General features: G+C 49.9%; 1 protein-coding gene across 1 annotated transcript in view; it reads right to left on the bottom strand.

Moving 5' to 3' along the window:
* The window catches only part of SULT2B1 (sulfotransferase family 2B member 1), a 32,912-nt gene extending 19,897 nt beyond the window's left edge, over positions 1 to 13,015 (bottom strand). Inside the window, exon 1 of the mRNA XM_065920700.1 lies at positions 12,890 to 13,015. Within this exon, the coding sequence (XP_065776772.1) occupies positions 12,890 to 12,960 (71 nt within the window). The 5' untranslated portion in view covers positions 12,961 to 13,015. The remainder of the gene's footprint in view (positions 1 to 12,889) is intronic.
* Positions 13,016 to 14,952: the final 1,937 nt, after the last annotated feature.

Below are 14,952 nucleotides of genomic sequence, written 5' to 3'. Positions count from 1 at the left end.
GTGTGTGTGCTTTAAATCTTTTGATTGGGCCACGTGGCACATGGGATCTTAGTTCCCCCACCAAGGATCGAATCTGCATCCCCTGCACTGACATTGTGGAGTCTTAACCACTGGACCACTGTGGTTAAGGACTTTGAAATGGGGAGAGAATTTAGTGTGCCCCAAATTACAGGGGCACTTCTAAGAGGGAGGAAGGAGGGTTAGAATCGGAGACAGAAGATGTAATAGCAGAAGCAGAGATCCAGAGAGGAAAGAGATTGGAGGCGGCTAAGCACCTGGCTTTGAAGATGGAGGGAAGGGCCACCAGGAAAGAGACGCAGGTTGCCTCTGGGAACTGGAAAAGGGACAGAAGGAAAGGGAGGAACGCCCCCTGCTGACACTGTGATTTTAGCCCAGACTTCTGACCTTCAGAAATGGATGAGTACAAATTCATATTGCTTTAAGCCACTCAGTTTGTGGCAACAAGAAACGAATGTGTCATTTTGGACAAAAGTCTATGGCGGCTTCCCCGGTGGTCCAGTGACTAAGACTCTACGCTCCCGGTGCAGGGGGGCCTGGGTTTGATCCCTGGTCGAAACTAGATCCCACATGCTGCAACTAAAGATTCCATGTACTGCAACTAAAAAAAAAAAAGAATAGAAAATCTGCAAGCTGCAATGATAATAGAAGATTCTGCATGCCGCAACTAAGACCCAGTGAATCCAAATAAATATTTGTTCAAAGGTATTTGGACAGGGCATAGATGAGTAGCTGTGGGGTGGGAGTTTGGTAGTGGAAGGGAAGAGGGCAGCTAGGGACGGGGGAGGGAGGGATCGCTACAAAGGGGTGATGATGTGGGTTTGTACCCTCATTGTGGTGATGGTTACACAAATCTATATAAGAGTTAAAATTCATAGAGCTATACACTCCCCCACACACAAAAATCAATTTTACTGATTGATTAAAAAAAAACAAGCCTCATTATATAAATACTTAACTCCCACTAGCCATTATTGTAACAAGACATCCTCTTGGCCAGCATCCCTCTTGGCAAGACAGGGTTTTGCAGCAACGCAACTCCTGCCTACCTTGCAGGCCTGCCTTGGGTCTGCTCTGTGACCTGAAGTCACTCTCAAACCCTCTCTGGTCTCACTTGAAGAATGGGCAGGGATGCGGGCAGAGCCCAGGGGCCTCTTTCCCAGGCACCTACCTCCCAGTCTGATATCCAAAGAGCGCTCCCCATGTAGGGAGCTTTAGGCCTTTTGCCTGCGATGAGGCAAAGTCGTTCATTCAGCCCACAGGTTTGAGTCCCTGGTGTGTGCTGGGGGGATACAAAAGCGAGTGCAACTGACAAGAAATGAAAAAAACAAAGCAAAAACCCTAGTGGAGTTTACATTTGAATGAACAATAAAATGAACCCAATGTTTTAAATGTAGTGTATGGGATGGTGATGGGGGAAAAAATGAAGCCGCTGGGGGGAAGGAGGCATCTGGGGTTGGAAGGGTTTGTAATTTGAGATCGATGGAGTGGCGGCGAGAGGGAGGGGGTGGTCTCTGGGAGGAGGTGACTTTTGAGCTGACCTGCAGGAGGCGAGGGGAGAGCCGTGTGTGGGTACCAGAGGGAATCCTGGGTGCAAAGGAAGGGGGAGAGGGCAGGCTACTGGGACTCTGGAGGCTGGCGGGAGGGGAACTCTCCCACCCCCTCCGCCCCCGACTCCCGCGCTTCCAAGCACGCGGTGCGGCTGCAAGGGGCGTATTTCCGCCTTTCCGCAGCGCGGTGCTGCTGACTCACAGCGGGTGCCTGCGGTCAACTCGCCTGCCTGTCTGGGGAGAGCGGTGCCAAGGCTCCTCCAGTGCGCCTCAGTCCCAGGACGCCCTGCGCAGTGGCAGCCGCCCTCCTTTGCCTGGACTGTTCTCTCTCTTTCCCCTCCCGAAATTCCTCCGCTTGGAGCCCATCTGGGGCACGCGCCCCCGTCTCCTCCGGCCACCTCCACCTCTGTGGGATGACTCACGCCTTGGCCAGAGCTCAGAGAAGCCGGCTCTTCCCCCCTGCTGCTGTGGGCTGCGGCAGGCAGCCTGGGAGATGGGATCAGAGTAACCTCTTTGGGAGATCATTCGGCAACATTTGTCTTATACAAGCCACCTGGTTGATGTGCTTTTTCACCCCGTGGCATCCTGTCTCCTTCTTTCACAGCCCTTTTAATACTTAGTTACTATTTTCTTTGTCTAGTAGTGGAGCTACAAGGAAACAGAAATTGTGCGTCTCCCGGGTCCCACCTCCAAGAACCAGCATCAGGCAGGCGGCACTCCATTATATTTGTTGGAGGCACAAATGGATGTGACTTCCAGAAATTTATGAGATGGGTGCCCTTGAGGAAGTGAGGTGGTGTTGTAGGTACCAAAGTACTAACTGCAATATTGTTTATAAGAGGTATAAACATGTTCTCTGAACAACAAGAGAACAGGTTAAATACATCAGAACTGGGTGAATAAATCACTGGCCGGCAAACGTTGGAATCCTGCCACTGGAAAGGAGGCGTTTATGTTTTGGGAGGGATTTGGGCTGCACATGTATTTCTCAAAATGGCATCCTTAATAGATTTGTGCAGTGTACTGTATATAAACATCATCTATTTTCAAAAAGCCCGCAAACAAGTATTGAAGTCTCTTTCATAATATGCAGCCTGGAATGGTTAAGGTGAAGTGTTTCTACGTCTGCAGTTTACTCCTTGGAAATGCATCACCAATAAGAATTGTTGGATGGATAGAAGGATGCACAGATATATGAAAAAACAAGTATAATAAAATTGTAGGGGTAGTGGATATAGAGCAGGTGTGCCACGGATGAGTCCTTCAAAGTTTTTATAACTCTTGAAATTTTCATAATAAAAGGCTGGATGAGTAAGGAGATGGCATTTATTTGGGAAGATGTCTGAGATATTGCAGAGGGTGAAAATACGAGGGGCAGAGCCAGAAATAAAAGTGTCTTAATTATGTTTAAAAAATAAGTGGGACTTTCAGGATGGTCCGGTGGTTAAGACTCCACTCTTCCATTGCAGGGGTCATGGGTTCGATCCCTCTTTGGGGAACTAGGATCCAGCAGCCATAAACAAATAAATAAAAATTTTAAAATAAACAATAACAAATAAATAAGTAAAGACAAGATACGCACTTAGAAATCTTCTGGCTGTATAGCATTAAAAGTGGTTATTTGGGGGATGGGTCTGAGGTGGCTGGGGGAACTAGAATTTTCCGTTTTATGTCTTTCTGCACGTCTTGAATTCTGAGTTGTGAGCGTGGCAGCTGTGACTTGCCCTCTGCCCCGTGGCTGGTGGGATCAGCGAGATGTCTCCAGAGACTTGGGAGTCAGGGGTGGAGGATGGCAGAGCCCATACCTGGCATCACGTGACCAAGAGAGCGCGCCTGGGGTGAAATATGAGCTTGAAATGAACTTCAGTGGGTGGGTGGGGATGGGGGAGAGGCCGGGGGCGGGGGAGCGGAGTTTAAATCCCCTAGACTGTCTGGATATAGCACAGGCATCTTTTCCCTTTTTTTTTTTTAAAAGAAAATCTAATTAGAAAAATTAATTTTTAGATCGTTTCTCTGTATCTATTGATCATCTGGGTTTATTAATAAGTTATATGTATTTATTATCCTCTGGGTTTGTTCATAAGTTAATGGCCTCCCCCAATGCTGCCATGCCAGCTTCAAGGGACCCCTATATTACCAGCTTGATGCGAAACCTAACCATCCTTACAGAAGTACATGCCATCCTGTTCACGGTGTGGGCAATGAGATTTCTTCTCTGCTGCCCTTTGTCCTTCTTCTAAACAATATCGATATCAGACCTTACACCTTAGTCTGCATCTGGCTGACATTTTATTAAGGCAGTCATTTCAAATCTGTAGCCCTCTCCTTTTTAAAAACAGCTGCCAGACCATTATTTACAATTACTGAGGTATAAAGTGTCCATCAACAGATGAATGGATATAGAAGATGTGAGATATATATATGGAATATATATATATGGTCCTTATATATGGGATATACATATATGGTATTTATACATGGATGAATGGATAGAGAAGATGTGATATATATATGGAATATATATATATATGGTATTTATATATGGAATATACATATATGGTATTTATATATGGAATACTGCTCGGCCATAAAAAAGAAGGAAAATTTTGCCAAAATGGCAACATGACTGGACCTGGAGGGCATTATGTTGAGTGGAATGAGTCCGACAGAGAAAGACAAATACTGTAGATATCACTTACATGTGGAATCTCAAAAATACAACTAATTAGTGAGTGAAACAGAAAGAGCAGACTCGTGGGCACAGATAACAAAATAGCGGTCCGCAGTGGGGAGAGACAAGAAGGGAGCGGCAACACAGGGGCAGGGAATTTTTTTAAAGGTTATTGGTTGAGAGTGACGTGTCTACCCTGCTATGTATACAACAGATAACTAATGAGAACCTGCTGCATAGCGCCAGGGTCGCCACTCGGAGCTCTGTGGTGACCTAAGCGGGAAGGAAATCCAGAAAAGGGGGGTGTATGCACACATAGGGCTGACTCGCTCTGCTTACAGTAGGAAGTACCACAACACTGCAAAGCAACTGCACTTCAATAAAAAATAAGATAAAGTAAAATTTTAAAAAAAATTATAAAAGAGTTATCAGCCATGAAATCAAAAGATGCTTACTCCGGGGAAGGAAAGTTATGACCAACCTAGACAGCATATTAAAAAGCAGAGACATTACTTTGCCAACAAAGGTCCGTCTAGTCAAGGCTATGGTTTTCCAGTGGTCATGTATGGATGTGAGAGTTGGACTATAAAGAAAGCTGAGTGCTGAAGAATTGATGCTTTTGAACTGTGGTGTTGGAGAAGACTCTTGAGAGTCCCTTGGACTGCAGGGAGAGCCAACCAGTCCATCCTAAAAGGAGATCAGTCCTGGGTGTTCATTGGAAGGACTGATGTTGAAGCTGGAACTCCAATACTTTGGCCACCTGATGTGAAGAGCTGACTCATTAGAAAAGACCCTGATGCTGGGAAAGATTGAGGGCAGGAGGAGAAGGGGACGACAGAGGATGAGATGGCTGGATGGCATCACCGACTCGATGGACATGGATTTGGGTGAACTCAGGGAGTTGGTGATGGACAGGGGGACCTGGCGTGCTGCGGTTCATGGGATCGCAAGGAGTCGGACATGACTGAGTAATTGAACTGAACTGACTGAACTAAACTGAAAAGAGTTATTATGGGATTTTATGAAACTGTGTGTGGAAGTTTTGAAAATTACAGAATTTAAAGAATCATTCATTCAATAAAAAACATTTTTCATAGCTGCAAGACAGACATCCCATTTCCACCTTTTAGACATTATTTTCCTGCTGAGGAAAACTCCTAATTTGGTTTTTCATGTTTTCAATGATTTTAATGATATATGGAAATTACTATCACCTAAAGTTTTGGAATCATTATTTTTCTGCTCATGAAAAATAACGTATAGGACATTTGGAAGATACAAAAATAATAGAGAGGAAAATAAATATCAGAGGCAATTCCCCTACTTAGAAACAAATGACTTTGTTTCTCGAAACCTCTTCATTTTAAGTGAGTTTTGACAAATGCATACTACCTCTAAGTAGTCTAAATCTCTATCACAATACACTTTAAAAAAATTTTTTTGGCCATGCCGTGTAGTATAGTGAGTGGGATCTTAGTTCCCTGACCAGAGATTGAACCCACACGCCCTGCATTGCAAGCACAGTCTTAACCACTAGACCACCAAGAAAGTTCTGTTATCAAGATACAGAATAGTTCATCACCCCAGAAAATTTCCTCTTCCCAGTTAGCCCCTGCCTCGAGGGCACCAGTGTTCTGAGTTTTTCCATCATAAATTGACTCGGGTTGTCTTGGACCTTCTAGAGCCAACAACTTATAGAAAGTACTCTGGCATCTCTCTTTTGTTGCAGTTATTCTGTCGTGTCCAACTCTTTGCGAACCCATGGACTGCAGCATGCCAGGCTTCCCTGTCCTTCACTGTCTCCCGGAGTTTGCTCAAATCCAGGTCCATGGAGTCAGTCATGCTATCTAACCATCTCTTCCTCTGCTGCCTGCCTCTGCTTTTGCCTTCAATCTTTCCCAGCATCAGGATCTTTTCCAATGATTGGAAGGACTCATGCTGAAGCTGAAACTGTAATACTTTGGCCACCTGATGTGAAAAGTCAACACACTGGCATCCGACTTTGCTTAACATAATACTCTTTGACATGCATCCTTGTATAAACATAAGTGTACATTACGTATAGAGTTTGATCCTTTTTATGGCAGAATAGAATTTGATGGAGTGAATAGATTACGGCATGTTGTCCCCTTCTCCTGTTCATGGCTGTTTCCAGCTTCGGCTAGTGCCCATAAACCCACTGGGACCATCCTTTGCCTTCGTGTGGAACCCACATTCTCATTTCTCTTGGGCTACTTATTTAGTAGCATCGGAATTGCTAGGGCATCAAACTCTTTGGATTGTAGTAACTATAGGTTTTGAAATCTGATAAGGTCAATTCTTCCTCCTTGTTCCTCTTTTTCTTCCCTTGGCTCTCCTTGCACATTTAAAATCTATACATACTTTTCAAGGACTCTTTGATTTATTTCTCTGATGATGGTGATAGAGGACAATCTAGCTCTATCTGTGGATTACTCTCTTCAAAATCTCAGCGTTCTTCGTACTGCATCCCTGGCTCTGTCCTTCGAAGCCCAGCAGATTCTTTGTGGGCTCGTTGACCTGCGCTGCCCCCCTTCCTCTGGGTTCCCACACCAGCACAGCCAGGGTTGTTCTGCTCCCAGCACCAAGTTCAATTTGTTCCCTACACACTTCATGCTCCACCACACCACTGGAACTCTGCATGTGCTGTGCCTTTAGCATAAAGGTTAATAATATTTCAGGGATATTGGGTTAAACAAAATATATACTTAAAATTAGGTTTCCCAGGTGGTGCTAGTGGTAAAGAACTCTCCTGCCAGGGCAGGAGACATAAGAGATAAGGGTTTGATCCCTGGGTCGCAAAGATTCCCTGGAGGAAAGCATGGCAACCCACTCCAGTATTCTTGCCTGGAGAATTCCACGGATAGAGGATCCTGGAACGCTACAATCCATGGGGTCACAAAGAGCTGGACACAACTGAAGCGACACACACAGCACACATACTTAAAGTTAATTTCATCTGTTTCTTTTACTTTTTTTTTTTTTTTTGGTAGGACTAAGAAAAGGTTTACCAAGGGAGCTTGGGTTATGTATCTATGAGCAGTGTTGGTCTGGATGGTGGTCAGACCACAGACTCATTGACCCTATTTGAGTTGGACCAGCCTCACTCCTAAGTTGCTGGCCACAGAGGGGTAGCCCCTCCGTCTAGTTCAAGGCCCCCCTCTGATCTCTTTTTCTAGCATGGAGATAAAGAGCAACATCTCTGGAACAAATCCCAGATGTCTGAGTCCTCTCTGGGGCCTCAGTTTTCCCATCTGTAAAATGGGAACCCTGACACCACCACCCTCACAGGGCTGTTGTGAAAATGGGAAAAGTTCACCCAGACAAAGCTCTGAGCACAAGCCTGGCGTGTGGCCAGTTCTTGGGAAGGTCATAATTATTACCATATTTCACCCCGTCCCCACCCTTTTTGGCACCCGGTCTCCTGGCTCAGAAGTAGTCACGGGAATCCAAGAAGGAGGAAGGAAAACCCCGTGATCCCTGACTCAGCAGAGAACGGCGAGTCTGGCCTGTCCCAAGACATCACCCATTTCATGGATGCAGAACTTCCAGGAAGATCCTGTGTGCCCAGTGGGTTCCATCTGGCGGGTGACAGGGGCCGGATTTGAACTCAGGACTGCCTTCCTGTGGGCTGCGTGACTCCTGACACAGGCATTCTTGTCTGCGAGGGCAGAGTCAGGGGCACTGGTCCAGGTACCCCCATGAGTAGTTGGCCACACCTCTATGAGGCCCTTTGATTCAGGCCTCCCAGCGAGACAAGGGCCTGTTGTGGGGTTTGTTTGGCTGCGCTGGGTCTTAGTTGTGGCACGCAGAAGCTTTAGCTGCAGCATGCAAACTCAGTTGCAGCATGTGGGCTCGAGTTCCCTGATCAGGGATCGAACCCAGGCCCCCTGCATTGGGAGTCTTAGTCACTGGACCACCAGGGAAGTCCTCAGGGTCTCCCTTCTTGTCTTGGCGTTTGATGCCACTGATGGTCCACCAGGGCCCACTCTGCCTCCCTCAGAGCCTACCTTTGGCAAACTGGGCTCCTCTGATCTTTCCAAGTGGGGCCTGGATGCTCCCACTTCCTGATCCCCACAAATGACCGCAGCCACAGGTGGGATGCAGGCATGCCTCCCACTGCCCCCTTCTTGGCCTCTAGAGAGCAAGTGGAGACCGAAACACATCCTTCCCTCCCCTCTCCCAGCCTGCGTCTTCTGCAGTGGGTGGTGGGGAGAAGGGAAGGTAGGAGCTAGGGGCTGTGAGCATCTGTCTCTAGTTCTTCTCAGGGCATCTGATTTATTCATGGAGGTCCAGAACCCCACATCCTCTCTGCCTGCCCAAATTCCACCCAGGCAACAAGTTCAAGGTTTGATTACGTGTTTACTGCCCTAAAAAAAATTTTTTTTGGAGGGGGGAGTTGCACTGTATAGCATGCGGGATCTTAGTTCCAGAGACCAGGGACTGAACCCCTGCCCCCTGCAGTGGAAGCACAGAGTCTCAACCACTGGACCACCAGGGAAATTTCCCTGTTTGTTGCCTTTAGTTTTAACGGCCCCCTTCCCCTTAGGAAAAGCAGCTTGGTGACTGGCAGGGCTGAAGTCCTAAAATCATCCTAGTAGCTTGGCCCTCCCCAAGGAAGGAGGAGCCAGGGCTGTAAAACCTGGGTTGGTGACCTCAGAGGGTGAGATCTGAAAGGACCTTGCTTGGGGTTCTCTAAGATCAGAGGAAGGAGGGGAGGGGAGGGGTGCAGCAAGCACAGATCCAAACGCCCAGGAGGCTTCCGGCCTTGACCTTCTTGGGAAAGGGCTGGTCAAGGTGCAGCCCAGCGCACAGCATTTTCCAGGAAACGCAGCAGCGAGTACACTGTACCTACTAAGCCTCCCGTCTGGGCAGGTCTGACTCGAGGATCCACCTGCTTCCTCATCTTGCTTATTCCCAAATTCCTTTTGAAACTGTCCACTCCTTTCAGGGTGTGACAGAATCAGGCTGTCCCGGTTCACGTCCTGACTACATCTTGCTTGACAGCTGTGTGACCCTGGACAAGTCACTCAACCTCTCTGGGCCTCAGTGACCTTCATCATAAATAGAATGATCATAGTTAACCATTCACATGGCTTAATCTCAACCGGTTGTTGGGGATTAAATGAGATAATGGGTGGAAGATACTCAACAAAGTGATATTAAAAAGATTCTCTAGGGATTACCATCCTCTGGGCTTGTCTCTGCATCATCTCTGCCTCCTGAAACAGCATAACTGCCTGGGTTTTGCTTACCTCTTGCTTCTAACTTCTTCCTCTTAAAATTTTAGTTTTGCACTTATGAGCCCTTTCTAGTCCGCTGGATACCTACAAGTCTCCGTGGAAAACATATAACATTTCTAAACCATAATTTGTAATGTGTATGTATGTGGTACTCAGTCATGTCTGACTCTCTGCGACCCCACGGACTATAGCCTACCAGGCTCCTCTGCCCATGGGATTCTCCAGGCAAGAATACTGGAGTGGGTTGCCATTTCCTTCTCCAGGGGATCTTCCTGACCCAGGGATCGAACCTGGGTCTCCTGCATTGCAGGCAGATTCTTTATCACCTGAGCCACTGGAACATTCCAAGCAGTATGCCTCTGGGCTCCTCCCTGTACCATTGGCCTCCCCCTTCAACCATCCTAAATTAAATCCTTACCAGTCTTTTTTTTTTTTAATTAGATTAAAGAAAATACTGTGTGTTTTTGTTTGTTTGTTTGGGTTTTTGGTCGCACTGTGCAGCATGTGAAATCTTAGCTCCCCAATCAGGGATTGAACCCACATCCCTTGACTTAGAAGCGAAGAACCTTAACCAGCGAACCGCCAGGAAAGTCCCAGTCAATGGTTATGCCTGTATTCAAAAAAATGATACATGGCATAGCTTTCCTGGCTTGGGAGAGCGGGAAGCTTAAAAATGGAAGTGGGCTGTAGTCAGTTCCTGGGAGTCGCTTCTAGCCCTTGACCTTGAAAGTCATTCATGTCTTTCAACCTCCAACAGCCACTGTCCTTTTTCTCCAGTCTCCTCCCCTGCATGCCCCGCCCCCACCTGTCCTCCAACCCTGAGTCATCCTGCCAGCACCAGCTCCAAGCTTGCCTCGTCTCTCCTCCATTCATTTGTTGACATCATTTTCAGGCCCACCGGCCCCAGCAGAGGACGGCAGAGGTGGTCCCAACTCTGTCCCTGTCTCTGGACGGGTCCACCTTTGAGTACCATGGCACGTGTTTGAAGCAAGAAGTATGATCAGGAAACCTACCTATGGGGGCCAAGAGTCTTACATTGGGTGAGGATTTTGCCAGGTGAAGGAGTGAGGTCATTCCAGGAGCAAAGGCCTGAAGGTATGAGATCTGGATCTGACAGAATGTGGAAGCTGTCAGGTGAGGCCCAGGCAGCTAGGAAGGTGGAGGATGGAGCTGGGGGAGAGGTGTGTGTGGAGAGGCACTCTCACAGAAGGAGCATGGGCAGCGGCGGGACCCCAACCTCACTCCCCCATTTTAAGCCAGAGCAGCTGCATTTTGATCTCTATTACATATTTTGGCTTGGACATAAGATTTCTCCTGGACAAAGGAATCTGTGTCTCATAAAGCTTTTGGAAACCATTGCTGTGGGTGTTAGGGATTTAAGAAAGGCACTTGAGCTGGGGCTATGGTCAGCGGGTAGGTGTAGAGATCTCTAGGAATCTCTGCAGAGGAAACCATATATGCAAAGGCACTGGGGCAGGGAAGAGTGAGGTATAAGCAGGGAATTTGAAATGCTGGGGTAGACAGAGTGCAAGTGAGGGTGGGGACTGACCTGGAGAGGCCAGGGTGCCGGGCCCTGGGGGGCCTTGGGATTGGGAAGAGTGGAGGGGCAGTTCTGGGAAAGACTAGAAGGCAGGGAGGCCAGGGTGAGGCTCGAGGGGCAGATGAGGTCAGAGCTGGGGCCATGCAAATGGAGAGAGTCAGGGAACAGGAGAGCAGGGCTGGGGAGTGACAGGATGTGGGAGGGAGAGGAAGGAAAGAAGGATGATGGCGGGGCGTGGTGTCTGGCCTGGGGACTGATGGGGGCCAACCCTGAGAAGACAGCCTGGGAGGCAGGTAGTTGTGGGCGAGCCACTGAGTTCCCACCCAACGCTGGGGATGTTGTGTGTCTGAGGGGTCTGCAGCGGGAGGTCCAAAAAGGATGGTGAGGGCCCTCATGAGAAGCATTCTTCTGGTCCAGGGGATTCCAGATGCTCGTGGAAAAGAAGATTTTCAATCCTAAGGCCACTTCCCAAGGAGTTGCAGAATTCAGGTCTGTAAGTGCATCATAGGTGAGGGTTATGTACCCCCATTTCACAGATGAGGAAACTGAGGCTGGGAGAGGACAAATGACTAGGTCAAGTTCACTCACTGAGAAAAGGCTGAGGATTGTATGATCAACTGGCTGCGTGGGAGCAAAGCAGAGGGGGCTGCCAGAGCCTGGTGGGAGGAAAGTCTTCCAGATATGAGAACCCAGAAGCGGAACCTATTTATCTCAAGAAGGAGAAACCGCAGAACCCAGGGAACCCAGAGAAATGAATGCAGAAGAGAGAATGCTGGAGGTTTCCTCAAACAGAGCTGGACACTGCCCGGTGGCCACTCTCAGTCCGACAGGTCCAGAAATGTCATGAGGCTTGTCCATGTCACACAGATATCGGGACTCAACCACTCCAGCCTCTGGAGTTTGGGGAAAATGGGGGCACAAGGGTGAAGGAGGGGAGGGGAAGAACCTGAAACAGTACAGCCAGGGGTGGCTGGAGGGGCTCCGGAGGCCAGGAGAGACTTGCCTGGCAGAGTGCAAGATATCGAGGGGTGGGATCATCTAAACAGCTCGCTGTGTGATCTTGGGCAGGCTGCCTGCCCTCTCTGAGCCTCACTTTCTCTCTGAGAAATGGAGCTGTGGGGGTATCACGAGGCCCTTGAGGAGAGGGTTAGATGGATGGGACTCAGTTCGCTTCTGGCTGCGTAATAATCGTGGTCCCATTAGTTTCCCTCTCAGCCTCAGTCTCCCCATCTGGAAAGTGGAGGACCATAAAGTGTCTGAGTCATGCCTGGGAACACAGGAGTCAGGCTTCCAAAGTGCTGAGAGCTCTGACCTAAGCACCCCCAGGAGGAGTCAGAGGCCCCTCCTCTGGGCCCCCGGGTCCCTCAGGACACAGCCTCGGACTCGGGGACTCAGCTGTATCTGTATCCAAGCCCGGCTCACCCCTAATCTCCTATCCTCCCCCAAACAGAGCAGAGCCCCCTGGAGGGAAAGCACCCCCACGTGAAGGGCTTCCAGGGGGGAGATGTCTGGGAGGAAGGCGGGGACAACAGGCCCTCCTGTTTCCCTGGCAACGACGGCGCACCCAGCCCCCGCTCTCCTCTGGTCCTACACTTGACACACAGGGCACCTGAGGCCCCGAGAGGGACAGGACACCCCAAGCATCTCAACAGGTGGCTCAGCACCACCTGGGCCCTCGAACCCCCTCGCAGGAGGGACCTGCACCCCGGGGCGGTCACGCCAGCCCCAGCCCAGCCGGTTCGGAGGTTCTGGGAGCCCTGGGCCTCCTCTGCAGAGGCCCCTGGCTCTTCCCCGCAGGCCACCTCCTCCAGGGGGCTCCCCGCGCACTGCCCGCGGGTCTGGGCCTCACCTGATCGCCGAGATGTTTTTCTCATAGGGTTCCCACTCGGCCTGGTTCCCGGGCTCGGCAGGCTCACCCATGGCAGGCGGGCGAGGCTGGGGAGAGGAGGACGCGCTGGGAGCAGACGGCACGGGGACCAGGTGTGTGCAGCGGTGGCGTCTGCCACCCGGGGACCGCCAGGTGCCTACCTCCACGCCCAAGGGGAGGGGCCACATCCAGCCGGTTCTCCCAGCTGCTACCCACGCCTCCAACAGCGGGGAGAGGCCAGGAGGGAGCCACCCTTCTGAGGGTGGAGAGGAGGGGTGACGGGCATCTCCTGGGCACCGTGCCAGTGGATGGGGACAGAGTCTGGGGGGTCACAGACAATGCCACACCGGAACCCTCTGCTGGTGGCTCGGGGCATGCCTGTGACCCTACAGAACCTCAGCTTGCTCGTCTGCTCAAGGAGCTAGCCCTATCTCAGAGAGTTCATTCATTCCTTCATGCCTTTATTCATTCAAGAAATATTTATTGAGTGCCTCCTGCCAGGCGCTGTTGGAAGGGTTGGGACGCCGCTGGGAACCAGACAGACAGAAACTGCCCTGGCAGGCTGACATCTGCAAGGGGCACGCATAGAAACAGGCAGAGATGGGACCAGGGCCGCAGGGGCACCGATGGGAGAGAGAGGCCACTGAGACAGGGTCAGAGACGACAAGAAACACGGAGAGACCGAGGGGGAGAGGCAGAGACACACGCAGAGAGACAGAAGCGGGAGAAGCCGAGGGGAGCCGAGAGACACGGAGGCTTGGAGATAGTGGGAGACTCAGATACTGGGATGCAACAGAGGATGGCCAGAGCTGGCTGGTGCGGGGAGCTGAAGCTCAGAGCTCCTGGTCTGGCTCTCAGCTCCAACACCTCCCAGCTCATCAGCCCCGTGGGCATCAGTGCCCACCCCCATGCGCCCCCCACCACCCGCCCTGTAAGTGATATCATCAGGCTGTTGTGAGGATCGCATGAGACATTTCTCAAATGCTTCTTAAAGTGTCTGACACACAGGAGGCTCCGCAAAGCCCACGTTCCCCCTTCTGCTGTCTCCCTCCCAAACCCACTGGTCTCCTGACCCCTCAGAGACTTGGTGTCTGACTGAGATGCCCAGTCTCCTCACCAGAAATGACTTCTTTTTACAGAAGCACCTTTAAAAAAAAAAGAAAATCATCTGAGCCACTAAGTCCAGAAAGAAAATAGGGATCCTCAGGACCCTCCTTCAACCCGCAGAGACAAACACCATGAACGCTTTTGCAGTATCGTTCTAGAAATTTCTTCTCATCTGTCTAGTATGAGCCAGAGAAACTTTGGTTGGGTGAGTAAATACAAAAATGCCATAATTTAAAACTCGACTGGGAATTACCTGGCCTTCCGGTGGTTAAGACTTCCCCTTTCAATGCAGGGGGTGCGGATTCCAGCCCTGGTCAGGGAACTAAGATCCCACATGCCTCGTGACCAAAAAATAAAAACATAAAACAGAAGCAATTTGGTAACAAACTCAATGAAGCCTTGAAAACTGGGCAGGGGGTGGGGGGAAAGCCCTCTCTTTACTGACCAATCACAGTCTCCCATGTTTTGCATGTGGGACAAGAAATAGATAGAGCAGGGAGCTCAGAGAGGTGGAGTGACTTGCCGAAGGTCACACAGCATTGCACACCCTCATTCTGAAAACAGGCAGAAGACACATGTGCTGGGGCATCACGCTCTCTTAGTTTATCTGCTCAAAGGCCCATCTCTAGGATACTGTGAAATGCGGAGCCACCTCAGCTGAGTTCAAACCCTGCCTTGGCCACTTTTTCTGGGGGTGGGGTGGGCATGCCCTACAGCTTGCAGGGTTTTAGTTCCCTGACCAGGAACTGAACCTGTGCCCTCAGCAGTGGAAACACAGAGTCCTAACCACTGGACGGCCGGGGAATTCCCATGCCTCATCCACTTTCAGCATCAACCTTGATGTTCCCATCTGTGAAAAGGGCTCCCTCAAAGGGAGGAGGGAAATCGAGAGGGCCTACTCTCTTCTGGTCTGGGGCTGAGTGGATTTCCCACATCAC

The sequence above is a fragment of the Muntiacus reevesi genome, chromosome 2 (genome assembly GCF_963930625.1).
Source record: "Muntiacus reevesi chromosome 2, mMunRee1.1, whole genome shotgun sequence".
NCBI classification, from domain to species: Eukaryota; Metazoa; Chordata; class Mammalia; order Artiodactyla; family Cervidae; genus Muntiacus; species Muntiacus reevesi.
Note: the sequence above shows the minus strand (reverse complement) of the source record. Positions and strands in the feature narration are given on the sequence as shown.